We start from the raw sequence: 20,042 nt of genomic DNA, 5'->3' as shown, positions 1-20,042 counted from the left end.
GTGTTATGACCATGAAATCATGGTAAAGTATTTTAGCATGCTGAGAGCATTGGGTCTCAAAGCTGTGGCCCAGTGCTCCGGGCCTAACCTTAAAGGGGCTGTGAGATCAATTGGAACCTCCTATCATAGTAACATAGAGGGGCATAATCGAACGTCGCCGGCCAAATAGATCGCCGGCGATCTATGTTGGCGGCGACGCTACAACTGGCTGGAACTGTATTATCGAAAAAGATGGCCGACCATCTTTTTTTTCGATAATACGGTTTAGGCCCGGCCAAATGCCTTGGAGTTCGCCGGTTTTGAGATGGCCGGGCTTGTTTTTCAGTGATACTGGAAAGTTATGTCGGCCATCTCAAACCCCGGCCAAATTCAAGGCATTTGGCCATGGGAGGAGCCAGCATTTTTAGTGCAGTGGCCCCCCTGACATGCCAGGACACCAACCAGCCACCCTAGGGGTCACTGCGGTGGACTTCAGAAAAGCTCCCACGTGCATAGCTCCCTTACTTTGGGAGCTGAGCCCCCCCACCCCCCCCCCCCCCCCCCCCCACAAACCCACTACCCACAAATGTACTGCACCCACTAAAATTGCTCCAGGGACCTGCATACAGCCTCTAGGACTTATTGCTGCTGTATAACTTTGGCACACCAGTTCACACCTGAAGACTAATCTCTCTGAAAAAGTCCTTTCTTGAAATAACCACGTTTACTCACAGTTAACTGCAGATCAGAGGTTGTGCCCCACTGGCAAAGAGTCCCCTGGTACTAAGATAAGCAGTAGGTCAGAGCTGGCACAATGGTGTACAATGCCCTCTTTCAGCACCATGCAAGGTAAGAACTACGTTCTCTAACGTGGGTAACACAGGAAAGGGAACTAAAACTGACTTACAAAAATGGCCACTACTGCATGGACTACAACAGGAAACAAAACAGGGCACACTCTGACCCAGTTAGCAGGGGGGGGGGGGGAAAGACCATGGGAGTAGAGCCCAGTACCCTACTCCCACCACAATGCATTGCTAGTGTGACTCTGCAGGGCACCTAACAGAAAGGTGTCACACTCACCCGAGAGCCACATCGCAACCAGGGAAAGGCTGTCGGAGGATAGCACACATTCTGCTGTCATGGAGGTGGGTACGGCATTTGAGGCTGGCATACAGGCTGGCAAAAAAGGTTTTTAGTTTTATTTTTTAGTATGGAAGGGGGTTGGTGACCACTGGGGGAGTATGGGGAGGTCATCCCCCATTCCCTCCAGTGGTCATCTGGTCAGTTGGGGCACCTTTTTGAGGCTTGGTCGTGAAAATAAAAGGACCAAGTAAACCCGGCGAAATACTGCTTAACGCCGCTTTTTTTTTTCATTATCGGCGAAAGCCGGCCATCTGGTAGCCAAACCCATGCCCGCCCATGTCCCGCCTTCGCTAATCTACCGACACGCCCCCTTGAACTTTCGCCGGCGAAGCAATGGGAAAGCAGTGATGCTGTCTAAAATGCTGCTTTCGATTATACCGATTTCGCCGCTTTTAAGAAATCGCCGGCCATCTCCCGATTTGTGTTGGAAGATAGCCGGCGATCACTTTCGATTATAAGCTGGATAGTAACATAGTAGATGACGGCAGAAAAAGACCTGCACGGTCCATCCAGTCTGCCCAACAAGATAAACTCACATGTGCTACTTTTTGTGTATACCTTACCTTGATTTGTACCTGTCCTTTTCAGGGCACAGACCGTATAAGTCTGCCCAGCACTATCCTCGCCTCCCAACCACCAGTCCCGCCTCCCACCACCAGCTCTGGCACAGACCCTATAAGTCTGCCCAGCACCATCTCCACCTCCCGCCACCGGCTCTGCCACCCAATCTCGGTTAAGCTCCTTAGGATCCATTCCTTCTGGACAGGATTCCTTTATGTTTATCCCACGCATGTTTGAATTCCGTTACCGTTTTCGTTTCCAACACCTCCCGCGGGAGGGCATTCCAAGCATCCACTACTCCCTCCGTGAAAAAATACTTCCTGACATTTTTCTTGAGTCTGCCCCCCTTCAATCTCATTTCATGTCCTCTCGTTCTACCGCCTTCACATCTCCGTAAAAGGTTCGTTTGCAGATTAATACCTTTCAAATATTTGAACGTCTGTATCATATCACCCGTTTCTCCTTTCCTCCAGAGTATACATCAAAACCCCCCCTCACCTGCCAATCATATTCCTCTCACCCACAGATCACACTTCCCCCCCATCACAACTGCCCTATCCCCTGATCACATTCCCCCCCCATCACAACTGCCCAATCCCCAGATCAAGACCTCACCGCTCGATCACGCTTCCTCCCCAGATCAAGAACCTCCCCCACTCCTTGATCAAGCTATCAAGCACCCCTTGGATCAACCGCCCACCTGCCACTCAAGATCCTCCACCCCTCTAAGGCCCCCCCCATCCAATTGTGAGGGCATAAGAACCCTGTACCTGGTGGTCTAGTGGTTAAAGGGCAGGAACATTCTCCAGTTTTTCCTGCACTGCTGGTGCTGGAATCTAAGATGATGCTGGCAACTTGCCAGTACTATTGCTAGGGGTAATCTTTCCATAAAAGGGTCAGGGATAGTTCTGACCAGATGGAATAATGCTGTTTGTGAGGTGGCTTTGGTAATCAGCAACTTGCAGTACTGAGATACCTCCCACTGTTGGTCCGGTCACAAATCTAAGATCTCTTTCACTACCTCATATAATTTGGGGACAGAGTTGAACTTTCTGTACCAACAGCAATCATGGGGTATGTTTTCAAAGAGTTTGTCCTACTAATGTTTAAAGGCTTTAGATTCTCCCATACTGAGTAGTTATATTTTGTTTGTCCAGCTTGTTAGCGGATATCAACTAGGTACAATGAAACTGATATTCAGTGCTATCTGATCAAAGGCATCCAGTTAAGTCAGACTAACCAAATATACTGTGTGGTAACTTACCTGGATAACTTTATTCCTCATTGCCTCTAACTACATATTGATCTTTATGTGATGTCAACCTTAAATTCCTTTGATAGATATGCAAACTTAATATTCATTTTTGAAATATAGATTCATAAGAAGTAACAATTGTGGGTGTACTAAAGATATGAAAAACATAATTAAAGCAGATCAATGTACAATTTCCTTTCTTTGTAGGTGGCCTGCCTTACCTATATTGCAGCGAATTACCTCAGTGGAAAAATAGAAGCAGAACGCTGGGGCACTGCACATGGCAGTATTGTCCCATACCAGGTAAGAAGAAAAGCAAAGTGGTATTTATTCACAGGCCTCATAGTCTGCTCTCTGATGCAGTATAGCATTGTGAAGAAAATGTGGAGATTGATATTCAGAAGCACTTGTGGTCTGCATTGGATGCTGGCTGCATATATGCTTTTGTTTTTATTTTAAGTAAATGGATATTTTTGCCTTTTAAATCTATATGAACCCAAAATGTATCTGTATAACATATGAAGGGTATTCTGGGCTGTGCCAAAAGTTATTCAGCTGCTCTACTTAAAATGTATACATTTTACTGCTCATTCTGTAGTCTTAGGGGCCGATATTCATATGATTTAAGAAGCCAGAAACATCTCCTGGCCAGTTAAATTGCCTGTCCAGGGCTACATTTTCAGCAGCACTTAACTGGTTAGCGCCTAACTGAAAACTGGCTATTTGGGAGCGTTCTGGAACCAGAGTCAGCACTTGGCTGTTTAAGTGCTGATATTCAGAACTTAACCGCATAAACAGGATCACATAAAAGTCAGTCCTGTGTTGCACTTAACTGTCTATGCGTTAGCCGGCTCAGCAAATCCAGAAATTCACTGCCGAAGTCCGGACGTGGCATTGAATTTCTGGGTTTAGTGCTGGCAAAAGTCAGCAAAACACTGATCGTGCCAGCGGTCAGCAAAATGCCGATTTTCTGCCGGCTTAGAACCTAAATGTAGCACCATTTGCATGCTAGGATTACAGAATTTAGTACTTTACATGTGTGTATTCTGACAATTGCATGCAATGTGGATAACCTGTATTTGTAAGGCGTGTGTAAATGTGGGTGAGGCATGGGCAAGTCCCACATTTGCATGAGTAACATAAGTGACGCACTAAAGTGCAACATTTAGGCATGTGCATAGACCAGGTCTAAGTGTTTTGCGCTTAACTGTTAGCACATAAATGCCAACTTGCCCTCTATTCTACAATGGCATCTAGTCTCCCAGATGCTCCCTTTAGACTAGTGCTTAGCACCAAGCATTTTGCATATTTTTTGGCACCTATCTTTTTTGCACGCTATTCTGAAATGCCCCCTTAACTGTGAATGCAGAAATACCAAGACTATCTTTAAATACAAAACTTACCTTTTATGTGATGCCCCTGTACTGGGTGCTCCTGGATTCGGGGTCCAACCCAGTTGAAGCCTCCCAAAGACAGTCTTTGTTGGTCCTTTACTCGCTTGGCGCTTGGTGCCTCCACCTGGAGAGGGGTGGGTGGGATTACCCTCTCCTCCACCTGGGGAGGGATGGGTGGGATTACCCTCTTCTCCCCCCAGGAAACCCTAAAGAAATACAAATCGAAAGGGAAACTGCTGTGAACAAGGCTGGCCATCTAATCCCACAGGCCGGGCTGGGGTGGGTGTTCCAGCTCCTGGATGGTTCTCTGCGGATTCGGGAGACACTTGAACTGCTATAAGAGTTGCACATAAAGTGCTAATCATAGGTATAAACATCTATGCACAGTGCACACTGGTTCTCAGTGATACTTTGTTCTTAGGAAAGTAAAGTTAGGTCTGATACTTTAAATTTTCAGCAAGCTCAGTATAAAGGGCTAAAGAATAGATATGTAAATCATATACGATTATACACAAGCCCTCTGAGGGCAATAGGCAACAGTGAAGCATTCAAAGCTATGTCATAAGTTCAAATTCCAATCTTTCAAGCAAAAATTGAGGAGATGGCCCTCTAATAGAATGAAATATGAGAGAGAGCTGTGGGTGTCCTCCTTCAGGGAGTTCAGAAATGCAAAGTTAGAAAAGGGGAAAGGGTGTATCCTTCCTGAGCTTTTCTCCTCTTCTATTAAGTCCACCTTCTACCCCATTCCATTTTCCTCTGGCCCGCCCTCCAACTGGCTGCTCATGGGCCAAGACAACAGGGAATCGACTATCTTCTGTCTTGGAGATGCAAACCAGATATGTCTCCACAACTTTTTAATATTTAGGTGAAGTTTAAAGTGTGTGGGGAAAGGGGGAAATATCCCCCACCCCACACACACAAATGCTTCCGTGTTGAATCAGCTTGCGTGGGCCCAAAAAGGAAATGGCTTCATATGAGTTCATGTGACCAGAAAATGAGGAGGCAGTAGCCAGTGAGCTTGCATCATCAGAGTGCTGCATTGAGTGAGGGACAAATAGGTTACCAGACTAGCTGCAGTACTCTGTAATGCCTGCTTTCCATAGTGAGGTAGTCCATGGGTACTCAGAGCATGCATAAAATGATGCCAGTCCCCATGGTCCTTCTCTTCCCTTTGTTTTCCTGTTTCCTGTTTGAAAATGAAAGCTACAGGTAGAAGGAGGGCTGCTAGAACTAGCAGTACTGTGTATGGTTCCCTATGACCTGTGCTGCTGACTATGAGGAAAGAAGAGGGGGAGGGAATATTGAGATTGAGGGAAAGATGAGAAGTGGAAGTACAGAGGAATGTTGAGAAGGGATAAGAGAATGGACAAAATAGTAGAGACTATTATAAAGAACAAAATTACTGAGCATATATATAGGCATGGTTTAATGAGACAAAGCCAATATGGATTTAGTCAAGGGAAATCTTTTCTCATCAATCTGCTAAATTTATTTGAAGGGGTGAATAAACTTGTGGATAAAGGTGAGCCGGTCAATATTGTATATCTGGATTTTCAAAAGACATTTGACAAAATACCATACCTCATTAATGACTCCTGAGGAAATTAGAAAGTGATGTGATAGGAGGTAGTGTCCTATTGTGGATTAAGAACTAGTCAACAGAGAGTAGGGTTAAATGGTTGGTATACTCAGTGGAGAAGGGTAGATAGTGGGGTTCCCCTGGATTTTGTGCTGGGACTGCTGCTTTTTAACATTTATAAAGAATCTAGAGATTGGAATAACTAGTGAGGTAATTAAATTTGCTGATGAGACAGAAGCATATTTTCAAAGCACTTAGACTACAAAGTTACGTGATGTGATGTCTAAGTTGGACTTTCAACATTGTGCGCTAAATGTCCCAAATCTGAATAGGAAATATGGCCATTTTCAAAACAGCAAAATGTATTTCTTTTTTTTTGTTTTTGAAAATGGCCACATGCAAGATGTTTTCATGCTTTGTGCGTTTCTTTTTGGGCTATTAAACCCCCCCCCCCAAAAAAAAAAAAAACGTCCAAGAGAAAACAGAGAAAATCAAACCACTGGGATGTAGGAGGAGCCAGCATTCCTAGTAGACTGGCCACACAGATATCCCAGGACAGCAGTGGGGCACCCTAGGGAAGCACTGCAGTGGACTTCATATAAAAACTCCCAGGTACACATCTCACCGTTACCCCCTTATACTGCATGCTGAGCTCTTCAAAACCCACCAACAACCAACTGTACCCAACCGTACACCACTACAATAACCCTTATGGGTGAAGGGGCACCTATATGTGGGTATAGTAGGTTTTGGAGGAGTGTGGGAGGGCTCACACTTTCAACCACAAGTGTAACAGGTAGAGTGTGATATGGGCCTGGGTCCTCCTCTCTACAGTGCACTTCATTGACCACTACACTACTCTAGGGACCTGCTTGCTGCTCTAATAGACCTGGCTATAACATTTGAAGCTGTTATAGAGGCTTGTAAGTAATATTTTTTAATCACATCTTTGGGGGGTGGGAGGGGGTCAGTGACATCTGGAGGCGTAAAGGGGGCTCATCCCTGATTCCTTCCAGTGGTCATATAGGGCACCTTTTGTGCCTTATTCATTCTAAACAGTTACAAAAAAGAGGGAATACAGCATACAAAAGCAACCAACCAAACAAACAAAGCAAACACTGGGTCTTCAGGATTGAGAAAAATGTAATCCTTTATTTATAATGAAGACCCGACACGGTCCGTGTTTCGGCGTACAAACGCCTGCATCAGGGGTCAAGGGACTCCTATAGGTCAGCAAAATGATTAGTTGACAAGAATGTGGAATAAACAATCAGGATATATTACTGCCTTCAGCACCTACAGCAGGGCTCCTTTTGCTGACCTATAGGAGTCCCTTGACCCCTGATGCAGGCGTTTGTACGCCGAAACACGGACCGTGTCGGGTCTTCATTATAAATAAAGGACTACATTTTTCTCAATCCTGAAGGCCCAGTGTTTGCTTTGTTTGTTTGTTTATTCATTCTAAAAACAGGTCTAGATGAAAACGTTGAAGTTTCAGCCCTAGACGTTTTTGTTTTGTTCCATTATGGTTGTAAAATGTCCAAGTGTTAGGAACACCCTAAGCCCGCCCCAACACACTCCCTTGTAATTTGGACACACTACAGACAAATTGCATAGATAAATGTCTGCAAATTAGGTTTTGAAATATTGATTTGGATATTTTGGAATAAATTTGTCCAAATGCTACTTTATGACACTTTTTGGACATTTTTCTCTTTCGAAAATGAGCCCCATTGTAACCTATGGAACTTTGTAAGTCTAAGTGCTTGGAAAATGAGCCCCAATGTTATTTAAAGTTGTTAAATTGCAAAAGGATTGTGAAAAATTGCAAGTTCATGGGAGATGACATTTAATGTGAGCAAGTGCAAAGTGATGCATGTAGGAAAGAGGAACCCAAGCTATAGCTACATGATGCAATATTCCACATTAGGAATCATCTTTAAAAGGATCGAAGTGTCAGTGTTACCAAGGAAACCATTGTAGGGAATAGGCTGTTCCTGGGCCTGTGAGTACACATATTGGCCCACAGTCCACTTAACTGGCTTTTTTTTTCTTCTCACTGCTGCTGAAATATCTCCATGGGGAAACACAATTGATTTGCAGCTTTGACTGAAAGCTTATCAGGGCCCCTGTTATGAATGGTTGCTAGGGTGGAATTTATTCTAGTATTATACAAAGCTCAGTCGTGATGTGTGAAGGATGTCTTTTGCCTCTGGGGTACACTGATGAGACAGGGCATTCAAGGTTTAAAAATGTAAAGAGTAAAGAGCTTTGGTTTAGCTCTAATTCACAGGCTTACACCTGATTCACAGGGAAGCTATGCTTTTAATGGGATGGTGGATATCACTGGAATGTACTGTGAGGTTCATTGATTGTGCAAGGGCCAAGTACAGATCTCTTCTTCCTTGGATGTATGAAAAGAGTTACTTATACTGCCAAGGACTTGATATTAATATCTCCTTTCTTCTGCTGGTTATGCTTCTCTCTTTGCACCTAGCATCCTTCTTAGTATGGTGGTGGCCTTGTCACATTGTTCTACTACCTTGAGATCTTCGGACACTACCTGTAGTAGGTGTTATAATGTACAGTACACCAGTTCTGACTCTGTCTATTGTTGGTATGTAGAGCATTCTCTGCCTTATTCTTTGCCTTTTGTATTGTAAATCTTTTTACCAGGTCTGCTACTTTTCCTTTATGAGACTTCTTTATATTTTGTTCAAGGCTAGTGGACTTGTGGGCTGAAGAATTGGGGTAATGTTGCTGAAACAAGCTGACATTGTGAATGCTGTTTTCAAATTTTCTAATTTTTCTTATAAATGGAAACATGTCTAACAGTACAGAAGTTTGTCAATGACATAGTAAAGGTAGTTTTATTATATTCAGTTCTATTCCCAGTTTGTATTAGTCACCCACTTCCTTTGAAAAAAAAGGTTTACATATTTGTAAGAGACTAGTACAATACTAGGAATTCCATTCTGTGAGACATAAGACATACTCATACTTAAAAAAATGTCTTGTGCACAATGAAAGTCTCCATATTTAGAATCTGTCTAATTTTCAGAGGGAGAGTATTCCAAAGTTTAACTTCAAAAATCTAAAAGAGGAATCAAAAATTTGTTTGTATCTAATTCCTGTAATTGATGGAAATTTGAGAGTACTCTGATCCCAGCCTCTACCTGAGATTCTAAAGTCAAGACCTTAAAAATTATGCAGGACACTTTAAAAGCAATCCTAGCCTGAACTAGCAACCAGTGTAGTTTGAACATCAGTGGGGTTACACAATCAAATCTACAAGCACCAAAAATCAAATTGTGCTCTTAATACCTAGATGTAGAGAATTACAGCAATAAATATGGGGTAAGATTAGCAATTGAACTAAGAGTCTAAAATGATCTTCAAGAAAATAAGATCTAACACAACTAACTAATCTTAAATTAAGAGTTACTGTTATAAACAAACTATTCACTTGTGATTCCATAGATGATGTAGTATCCAGCAAAATCCATAAAACCTTACATGTCTCTTCATCAGGGAGTGTTAATCCACAATTCAGAGTTAAATCTGAGGGCATCATATCAATCAAGCTACTAAACCAAAGAATTTTGGAATTTGTTGTGTTCAGTATTAAATAATTTAATATTGTCCATTGCTGAATAAAGGTACTTTAAACTTTTTGCCTTAGGTGCTCATATATATGTTGAAAAATTTGGGAGATAAGGGTGAGCCTTGAGGGACACCACAAACCGAGTTCCAATTCAAAGAGTGAGCCACATTTAAAAAAAATGGAATGTCTTCTGTTTTGTAAACATTCTGTCAACCAATTTAAAACCACTCTAGTGATTCCCATCTTACTTAGCCTCAACAAAAAGAAGGCATGGTCAACTGTATCAAACGCCACTGATATGTCAAATTACAGCAAAATTATTTGGTCTCCTTTAATTAAAACTTGCTTTACTTTAGAAGCAATTGCTGTCAGTAAAAGTTCAGTCCTAAAATGTGACATATGCAAACAATTGTGTTTTTAAGAACATAAGAATAGCTATACTGGGTCAGACCAATAGTCCAACCAGCCCAGTATCCTGCTTCCAACAGTGGCCAATTCAGGTCACAAGTACCTGGCAGAAACCCAAATAGTAGCAACATTCCATGCTACCACTCCCAGGACAAGCAGTGGCTTCCCCATGTCTATCTCCATAGCAGACTTGTCCAAACCTTTTTAAAATCCAGATACACTAACCTCTGTTGCCACATCCTCCGGCAACAAGTTCCAGAGCTTAACTATTCTTTGAGTGAAAAAAATAATTCCTCCTATTTGTTTTAAAAGTATTTCCATGTAACTTAATTGAGGGGTCCTTTTCCCAAGCTGCGAGAAAAAGGGCCCTGCTGTATGGGCCATTTTTCCTGCGCACCAACCCCCCCCCCCAAAAAAAAAACAAAAACAAATGGCCACACAGTAAGATAACTCTTATCTCGTGGCCATGCGGTGGGGAGCACTTTGCCATCCATTGAGGTGGCAGTAAGGGCTTCTGTGGTAACCGGGCATCATGCGGTGATGCGCGATTACCACCGGGTTACCGCTGCACTAACCATTTCCGGGATTTTCGTTTTTTTCCTGGAAATGGCGCGCGCTCAACCTGGAACTACCGCTGGCGACTGCGTTGGGCTGGCAGTAGTCACAGAATAATGTGCTGTAAGTCCTCATTGGGCTTACCGATGCTTTGTAAAAGGACCCCTGAGTGTCCCCTAGTCTTTTGTAACTTTTGAAAGAGTAAAAAATCGATTCACTTCTACTCATTCTACACCACTCAGGATTTTGTGGGCCTCAATCATATCTCCCCTCAGCCATCTCTTTTCCAAGCTGAAGAGCCCTAATCTCTAGCCTTTCCTCATATGAGAGGAGTTCCATCCCTTTTATCATTTTGGTTGCTTTTCTATTGACCTTTTCTAATTCTGCTATATCTTTTTTGCGATACGGCGACCAGAATTGAACACAATACTAAAGGTGAGGTTGCACCATGGAGCGATACAGAAGCATTATATTATTCCTGGTCTTATTTTTTTCCATCCCTTTCTTAATAATTCCTAACATCCTGTTTGCTTTTTTGGCCGCTGCCACACACTAGGCAGAAGATTGGGTGCTGACTCCTAAGGTGGACCGTAGCATTAAGTAACTATGATTTGCATCACTTTGCATTTGTGTACATTAAATGTCATCTGCTATTTGGATGCCCAGTCTTCCAATTTCCTAAGGTCTTCCTGCAATTTTTCACAGTTTGCATGTGTTTTAAAAACTTTGACTAGTTTTGTTTCTTCTGCAAATTTAATCACCTTACTTGTTGTTCCACAGTTCCGTGTGGCACTCCACTATTCACCTTCCTCCTTTAAGAAAAATGAGCATTTAACTCTACCTTTTGTTTTCTCTCCAATAACCAATTCCTAAGCCACAACAGAACATTGCCTCCTATCCCATGACTTTTCTATTTTTTTGAGGAGTTCTCATGAGGAACTTTGTTAAAAGATTTCTGAAAATCTAAATCAACCGGTTACCAATGATTCTGATAATTTAGTTATAATAGGAATACTAGCAATTGGACAGAAATTACTAAGGAGAGTCTGATCCAGAGTTTCAGGAAGCTGACCCGACATTTAGGAGGGGTGGCTGCACAAATGGGTGTCAGCCCTGGCATGGCAGGAGAGCAGGGCCAGAGGGGAGGGGGGGAGAAGGCACTGGTAGGAGGAGGCGGGTTAGATGAGGGATATAAGTGGGAGGATGGGAGGTAGTAAGGCCAAGGAAGAAGGATAAGGGCAGGAAATAAAAGGAGTGGTCTGGAGGCAGGAAAGGGGAGACGCTGGAGGCAGAGAGAGGGGCATTTGCAGGAGTGCAGTCGCCATTTTGCCCTGCTGCCCCAGTGGTTCATCTTGCTGCTCTTGTAATTAGTCCAATTTTATAGTTTACCTTTTTTTTTTACTTATTACACAGGTTCTGCATGGCTGGGCAAGGTGGTCAGTCACCACGATTGGGCTCCTTCATTCTGAAGCGTAGTGCAGGCATCAGTTAGTCTAGCGGCATGTTTCCTGATAGCACATCTGATGTCAAAAGTTTTCTCCAGGCTGGACTGTTACTCGTTTGTCAGGGTTGGGTAAGGATTTGCGGGTCATGATTTGGATCAGCCTTATGGGCCTGTTACTCTAGAAGCTCGGGTGAGCATGGGCACACATTTCCATTACACCACTGGACCCCCCCTCCAGCCAGCGTTGCATGCTTTGGCAGGCTTCCGGTGATGGTACAGTGCTCTTCCAAGTATGGCCGAGAGCACCCTAGGCTTTTGTTCTGCTGTGCATTGCTCCTCTGGGCCGGACTGCGGCTATTCCCGATTACTTCTAACCCTTACTCGCTTGTTCAGTACCTTTTATTTTATCATCCTCACTTTAATATTCCCTTATCTCTTGTTTGTCCTGTTTGTCTGTCCTAATTAGATTGTAAACTCTGTCAAGCAGGGACTGTCTCTTCACAAGTGTACAGCACTGCGTACGTCTAGTAGTGCTTTAGAAATGATAAGTAGTAGTAGTACATTTGTTTTTGTATCTTTACTGTGCAGTTTACTGTGTAGTTTAAATCAGGGGTGAGTGGCAGCACAAGAGTGTGGGTGTTTTTCTGCAGCCAGTTTGGGGTTTGTGGCTTGCTGCAGCTTCTCTGAGAAACTCACTCTGAGGTTTCCATGGGGAGGAACGCATTTGAGTTGGCACAGCACCGAGGCTTTGGGTATGAGCGAGTCCCGGGACTGCTGATGGCAATGCCAGAGATCTCGGTAATGTTTCGAACACCCACAAGTCACCGCCTCACGGGCACCCTAGAACCATTAGACTGAAGTGGAGGCCCTGGCCTACAGCGAGTACTGATGGGGCTAAGCCCTCAGCATGTATGGATGTGGGTGTGGAGGTCATTTGAAGAGATTGAGAGCTTGGCTAAGGCATCGGCATTGGTGTATGGTCTCTGGGCCTGGTGACTAAGAGTTTCGCCAGCAGTAGGTGCTGGGCCCGGCAATTTTACAGTGTGCAGGGTAGACCATGGTTGGTAGGCGCTCAGGCACTTCGCATGTCCTCGCTTTGGAAGCAGAAGATGTGAGCAGCGCATTGCCCGTTACAGGCCACGGCTGGGCTTGGTTGGAGAAAGGGAGCCACTTCAGAGGAAATAATTTCTAGGGTGTTTAAATTTTAATATGCTGGGTGCAGTATTGGGGCCGCTACATTGATGATGTGTTTGTAGTCTGGCAGGGCTCTGAGGAACAGTTAAGGGATTTTGTTCAAAACCTTAATAGTTCTCATGCTACCATCAAATTTGAATGCAATTCCCATGTTGAGTGCATTAACTTCCTGGATGTTTTAGTCAAGCAGGATTGTGGGGTGTTGAAAACAGAAGTTTTTGTCAAGCCAACGGATGGAAATTCCCTGCTTAAGTATGATAGTATGCACCCTTATCATCTTAAACGCAGCTTGCCTTATTCGCAGTTATTGCAGTATCATAGGATCTGTGATACCACTCAACAATTTCAAGAATCGGCGGGGGAGTTGCAAAACAAATTTAAAGAAAGAGGATATCCAGATAAGCTTGTGAAACAATCCTATAAAAGAGCTCTGTTTCAACATTGAGATCTTCTCATTCAAGATAATCAATAAAAAAGGACTAAAAGCATGGACAAAGTGATTTCTTGTGTTTTGAAATTTACAGATAGATCTCCTCAGATCTCCGTGATTCTAAGAAAGCATTGGAAGGTCATGCTCACTCAGGAAGCATTTCAGGACCATCACCTCATGCTTTCTTTTGCTCGGAATCAAAATCTTCAGGATCAACTCAGTGTGGCAGACGTGTGGTCGAGTACCATACAAGTTGAGGGATATCATCGGAAGTGTGGACACTGTTCTATCTGTTCCATAACAGTGGAATGTTCGGAGTTTAAGTCTACGGATGGCAAGACTTACAAATTGAAGCACAGATGTGAATCAAAAAATGTGGTTTATCTTTTTCGGTGTCCGTGTAATTTGCTTTACATAGGTCATACTACTCGCCGGTTCAAAACAAGGGTTATAGAACATCGGCATTGTATTACCAATGCCAAGTTGGAAGCACCTATGACTCGCCACTGTGAACGGGCTCAACATCAGTTTAACCAGTTGCAATGCATGGTCATTGATCAAGTGTTTATGGGTAAGAGAGGGGGGGATTTTAAAACAATTCTATGGCGTAAGGAACAACACTGGATTTACTTATTTAAAACAGTTGCACCTCAAGGATTGAACAGAAATATTCAATGGAATGCTTATTATTAATGAGGTGCAGGGTTGGAGGTGTGGCTTTCTTCGCTTTTTGGCCATTGTGATTGGATACGCAATGACACTATCACGTAATGACGTCATGACGTTACTACAAGATTTAAAAAACAAAATTCAATCCGGAGTTCCTGCTCCTGCACCATCTTTGGTATCCATACGACAGAGACTCAGTTTCCAGCGTCGTTTTGTTTTTCAATATTAGATGGACTTGAAGCGCCCTTCCTGAAGCAGCCACGAGGTTGGCGAAACAAGGCGCTCTTGTTGGAGGGTCGGCGTTTTTTTTCGTCGGTTGAAGAATTTTTGTAAGGCTCCGGAGTCCTTGGGGGGAATTTTTGACTGCCAGCATTTCCAGCAAAGATAGCAGTAAAGGACATTGTGGAAGCTGCTCTGCTTGGATTAAGCTAAGTAACTTTTTAGCTACTGTATTTGGCATGCTTGTTGTATACTTTACTAGGCAAGAGTGGGTAGGTAAGTTTTTGCCCTTGCTATTTCAGTTTCCTTCTTAATCTTTAGGGTTCTTTATTCCTCCCGGGGGGGGGGGGGGGCTCCTTTAGGTAGTCTTCTTTTGGGCTGGGGTCAGTTTGGGTTAGTTTGGTTTTTGGTGTTCACCTAATTGCTATTTACAAGAGGGAAAGAGAGTTTTTCATCCCATTCGTTTTTCTCATGTAGTATGAGTTTTTGCGTCTGGGTTTTTTTTTCTCTTTTTCCTTCTTAGTAGGAACCTATGATATTAACCTACTCCTGTTTATACAAGGTGTTGTGAATACTTCAGTATTGTCCCTTGTTAGGAGGTTTGAGGTTCCATTTGATATATATGTTTTACATAGGTTGGAATTTTTTTCCATCAGTTTAAAGGGACACCTTCAAACTAACTTTTTATATACAAAGCAAACTCCTCTTATCAGGTTGGAATATTTTCTTCAGAGTTTGTATTCTCCTGTAGTTGTTAGAGGGCTTTTAAACTGAACAATGACCTTACTCTTCGACTGTAAGCCCTGCAGCTTTACCAAAATATAATTATGTCTGCATTGCGTCAACTTAACCAATGGCATCCTACCAACTCGGTATTTTTATACCTCTTTATTAACATTGTCTGAACCCCCCCCCCCCTTTAGGACTGACATGATCAGCATACAGTTTCGGGCTATGGAGGCCCACAAGGCCTTGTGGTGGGCGGCCATTTTGGGTGCAACTGATCTGTCTTTCCATCATCTATTTATGTGTACTTATATTTATATATCATGCATTAAGGGGGTGAATAATCTGGCTCGGGAGGAGGTGAATGTATTCTTATGCTTCACTTTACAGAAAGTGGATGCAGATATTCTGGACACCAGCATACAAGGAACCAGGGTGATGAGGTAGCTATACATACAGCGGCTATGCGTACTTTTGACATTGTAATCTTTCACACCGGTGGTAACACTTATGGGCCAATTACTATATTAAAAAAAAACAAAAACAAAAAAAACTTCACTAGTTAAGGGAAAGATATTAGGGGGAATTATTGGAGTAGTTGCTTCAGACCATTAACACCACCCTTCTTGTGTCTGTTGCTTAGCAGAGGTACACAAGTAAGCTTCTGAGGATTTATACCAGTGGCTGACAGGCAAAATATATCCTTTCAAGGCGGCTGGTACAAGATGGTGGATGGTGAGAAACTCAGCCTTATCACAAAGACATATGGAAGTGTTCTGTGCTGTGGCTGCCCATTTTAACCGGTGTGTGCTGAAGAGTATAGCTCTCCCATCACTGTGCTATTAATCCACAGGGGTGCACTCAGCCAGTCTCTTTTTATTATTCATCTGACTTTCTTGTAAGACTCTTTGGTTGCATGCATTCATTCTAACAGTCTCTACTGTGTTACACCTATTATATAAACTGCACTGATCCCTAGTGAGGGGATTTTAGTGGTATACAAGACCTGATTTGATTAGAAAAGAATGTATCTGTTACAGTATCTTTGTGACCTGGATTGATCAGGTTGGAGATGGAAGCCGAGATATAAATGGTCTTTGTCTTGACCCAGCAGGGCTATTATCACATAGTTATGTTCAGTTCAGCAAGGCATCAGATTAGAAGGGACTTGATCAAAAAGGGCTATTAACAATAAATTTAACTCCACAGGGCTCTCTGCTCTGACCTGCTGGTTTCTTCTAACAAAGCTTGTCTAAAAAATCATAAGGGACATGTTGCTTGTCAAGACAGAACTAATTTAATGGTTTTAGATGCTGTGTGTACCTGTCACCTCAACATTCACTGCTTTGCACTGGCACGGAAAAGCTGATCTGGGAAATTATAGAGGGACATGTTGGTTGCTCGCCTAGTAAGGAACTCACTTTTGGTTTTATATACTGTGTTTTTGATTCTGTCATTTAATGGTTCTTCTTTAGTGTTTTGCAGTCTCGCTGTAGGCTACTGTGAGCTGTGGGATCCCAAATAGCGATCTCAGCAACTTGATGGCCTGCCGTTTTTACATCTTCCTTGCTGAGGTTGCAGCCACAGACTCATCCAGGATGGCTGGTGTTACATCAGGATTACATTCAGAGCTAATATTCTCCAGGCGGGTTATGCAAAACAGTTTAGGCTACTGTACTGTGGCTGGCAGTTGTTGGAAGGGTTTACGATAGGCCATGTATACTTATTTTCCTAGGTAGAATTCACTCTAGTTTCAACATAGCAAGCACAGATGCATGAGGGTGAAATCACATGCTAACTGCAAGTGAAGGTACATAACCGTTGATGATAGTTACTGTGCTAACTACACCAGAATGTGCTGCACTTCCATAGCTTGCAGGGCTGCAGGTTTCTTATGTAGTAAATGCACCAGTATATATACACATTTAAGTAACCTCAGGCTATCGTGTTTCTTATACACTCAGTGCACCTGGCATATACACACCTGTAATAGTATTTGGGATGACAGGTTTCTTGTATCTCCAGTGCATAAATGTTTGGGTTGGTTTTCACTTCACAGGCCTCGGTTCGCAGAATTTTGTTTTATGGATCAACGGTACAAAAATGTTCACCGCTTCAAAAGCTGCATGCTTGCATCTCATATACAGAACTCAAATATGCATGGCTTATACTAGCTGTACCTGAATGTGCACATTTTAAGAAACGTGGTCTGGGAGGTTCTGCTCTGCTAACGCATACGAAGGTGTGCTGATTCAATAGCCATCGTCCCCGTGAGTTTATTGTATCCTATTTGCACCCAGCAAGTTCAGATTCATTACATAACACCTGCATCCGAATTACTCGGCTTCAATAGCCTCAGACGAGCAGGTCCTTATATAGATTAACAGTACTTGACGGTTCACTGCTTCAATAGCCTTGGGCCAGCAAGGATATTATACATTAGCAGTACTGTAATGTTTGCTGCTTCAATAGCTGCGAACCAGAAGGTTCTTTATATAGATCAACAGTACTTGAATAATCATGGCTTCAGCAGCCTCAGAACACAGATTGCCTATATTATTAGGAAAGCTATGGAAAACAGGTGTGAGGATGTTATGATGCCATTGTATCGCTCCATGGTGCGACCGCACCTTGAGTATTGTGTTCAATTCTGGTCGCCGCATCTCAAGAAAGATATAGTAGAATTGGAAAAGGTGCAGCGAAGGGCGACTAAAATGATAGCGGAGATGGAATGACTTCCCTATGAAGAAAGACTAAGGAGGCTAGGGCTTTTCAGCTTGGAGAAGAGACGGCTGAGGGGAGACATGATAGAGGTATATAAAATAATGAGTGGAGTAGAACAGGTGGATGTGAAGCGTCTGTTCACGCTTTCCAAAAATACTAGGACTAGGGGGCATGCGATGAAACAACAGTGTAGTAAATTTAAAACAAATCGGAGAAAATGTTTCTTCACCCAACGCATAATTAAACTCTGGAATTCGTTGCCGGAGAACGTGGTGAAAAACCGCAAACCCGATGGGTAGTACAGCAGTGTACCATTTGGTGCATTAGTATATAATACAACTTTCCTGCCAAAAACTATGAGAACTGTGTACAAATCGCAGGCACGTGATTTGTACACGGTTCTCATAGTCTTTGGCAGAAAAGTTGTATTATATACTACTGCGTCAAATGGTGCACTGCTTTAGTACCCGTCAGGTTAGCGGTATTTTTTAATTCCCTTCTACACTAGCTGCTCCTGATTGTACATCACATTGTGGTCATTATCTGCATCAGAAGTGGTGCCATCATTTCCTACATCTTCATCTTCAAATTCGTTATCATCAAGCGTTCCAATGACAGAGAAGGTGCGCCAAAAGATGCTAGAATATGAGGGTACAGATGATACATATATTAGACTAGTTCCTATGGAGTCTGCTTGGATTAAGGTGCAGTTGTTAGAATGGGCCTTAATTTTCCATGCAAATTATATAATATGACTGATGAAGGCTTTGAGAAAGGAGTCAATGGTTAGGAGGGGGAAGATGCTTTTACGGCAATTCCCTCATCAGAAGCTGCAATGTTAGGGCTAGGGCAGGTTGGCAGGTAGGCCCCAGCTGGAGCAAAAGAGGTACATCATGACAAAAACAGAAGTAGAGGGGTAAGGGCGGTGCACATTACAAGTGGGAGTCTAGTACAGATCCAAAGCACATAGGAGATGGCAGTAGAATTCGAAGACCTCCAGCATTACTGTGCAGGATTCACTAAGGATAACCATGGCGGCTCCTTACAGATTGCACCCTCTGGGTCAAAGGGCTATGTAGACGTGCACACACACATGCAAATACAAATACTGCATGGCGGTAGCTAAAACACTGGGGAACACAGCTTATGCAGGAGCTAAAAGGATGCTGCGCATACACGAGTGGAGGACATAGAAAAGTGAATCTGTCCCTTAAGGTATAGTAGCGCATGATTTTTAAGTACTTGGGTAAGGATATTGTTCAGCGAAGCTGGCTCTTTTATGAGGAATTCAGCTTGTATAGAAGTTAAAGAATGGCCGCAGCTACTGTCCCGGTCTATGGTGGTGGGTACTAACCTAATTGAGCACACAGCAGTATGTTTCAGACCAATTCAAGCTGCAGCGGTGGTCAAATGTGAGTAGTTGGGTCTCATGCTAACAGTGGCATGGGTGATGTCAATCAACAAGAGTGGTCCCTGTCTTCTACGGAAGCATAACAGAAAGTTGATGGAGCCTAACTCAGACTTTTATGGAACGGGGAGGCTGAAGGCATCAAGAAAGAGAGTCAACGCTTAAAAGGGGATATGCTTTTACAGCAGCCTCTTATTAAAGGTAGCGCCTTGGCATGTCAACGGTATATACCTAAGGCGGAGCAGGAAAGGTGTTTCATGGGTAAGGGGAACTTGGTGGAGCTGTGTGACTCAGAAGGTTAGGCACCCTGCCAAAAAATGCTCTAGATAGGAGTTCTATACATAATTTATTGCTGGTTATTGTTAATTGCATGCATGTATATATTTGCTCAATATTATACATGTCTTCACATATGTAAGTAATAGAATGCTGTGGCCATAATAAATTCCACTCTTCTCGCACAGTTTGTCAGGTGTGGGTATTTAGAATGTGTGGTTATGAAGGGAGAGTGCCAAGGTGCAGCCTACCCTGTTTGTGCCTTGAGTAGGGGTGTAAGCATAATATCTCCTAAATTATCAGGGGAAATTCCCTGGCTGAGCACACTATTTAATAGCTGTATAAGCCAGGTAACTAAACTGCAGGTAAGCTGGACAAGGATTCAGTCTGCACTGAGCCAAGTTTAACTTGTGCAATAGTATCCTGCATTCTCTGAATTTTCTCCACCTTTTCTTTGAAAAATATTGCCAA

At 43.1% G+C, this 20,042-nt stretch overlaps 1 protein-coding gene across 1 annotated transcript in view; it reads left to right on the top strand.

Annotated features, from left to right (window-relative positions):
* Window positions 1-20,042, top strand: part of SUGCT (succinyl-CoA:glutarate-CoA transferase) — a 1,092,618-nt gene that overhangs the window by 217,564 nt on the left and 855,012 nt on the right. The window contains exon 9 of the mRNA XM_030203879.1: window positions 3,149-3,244. Within this exon, the coding sequence (XP_030059739.1) occupies window positions 3,149-3,244 (96 nt within the window). The remainder of the gene's footprint in view (window positions 1-3,148; window positions 3,245-20,042) is intronic.

The sequence above is a fragment of the Microcaecilia unicolor genome, chromosome 1 (genome assembly GCF_901765095.1).
Source record: "Microcaecilia unicolor chromosome 1, aMicUni1.1, whole genome shotgun sequence".
Lineage (NCBI taxonomy): Eukaryota > Metazoa > Chordata > Amphibia > Gymnophiona > Siphonopidae > Microcaecilia > Microcaecilia unicolor.
This window is presented reverse-complemented; position numbering and strand designations above follow the sequence as displayed.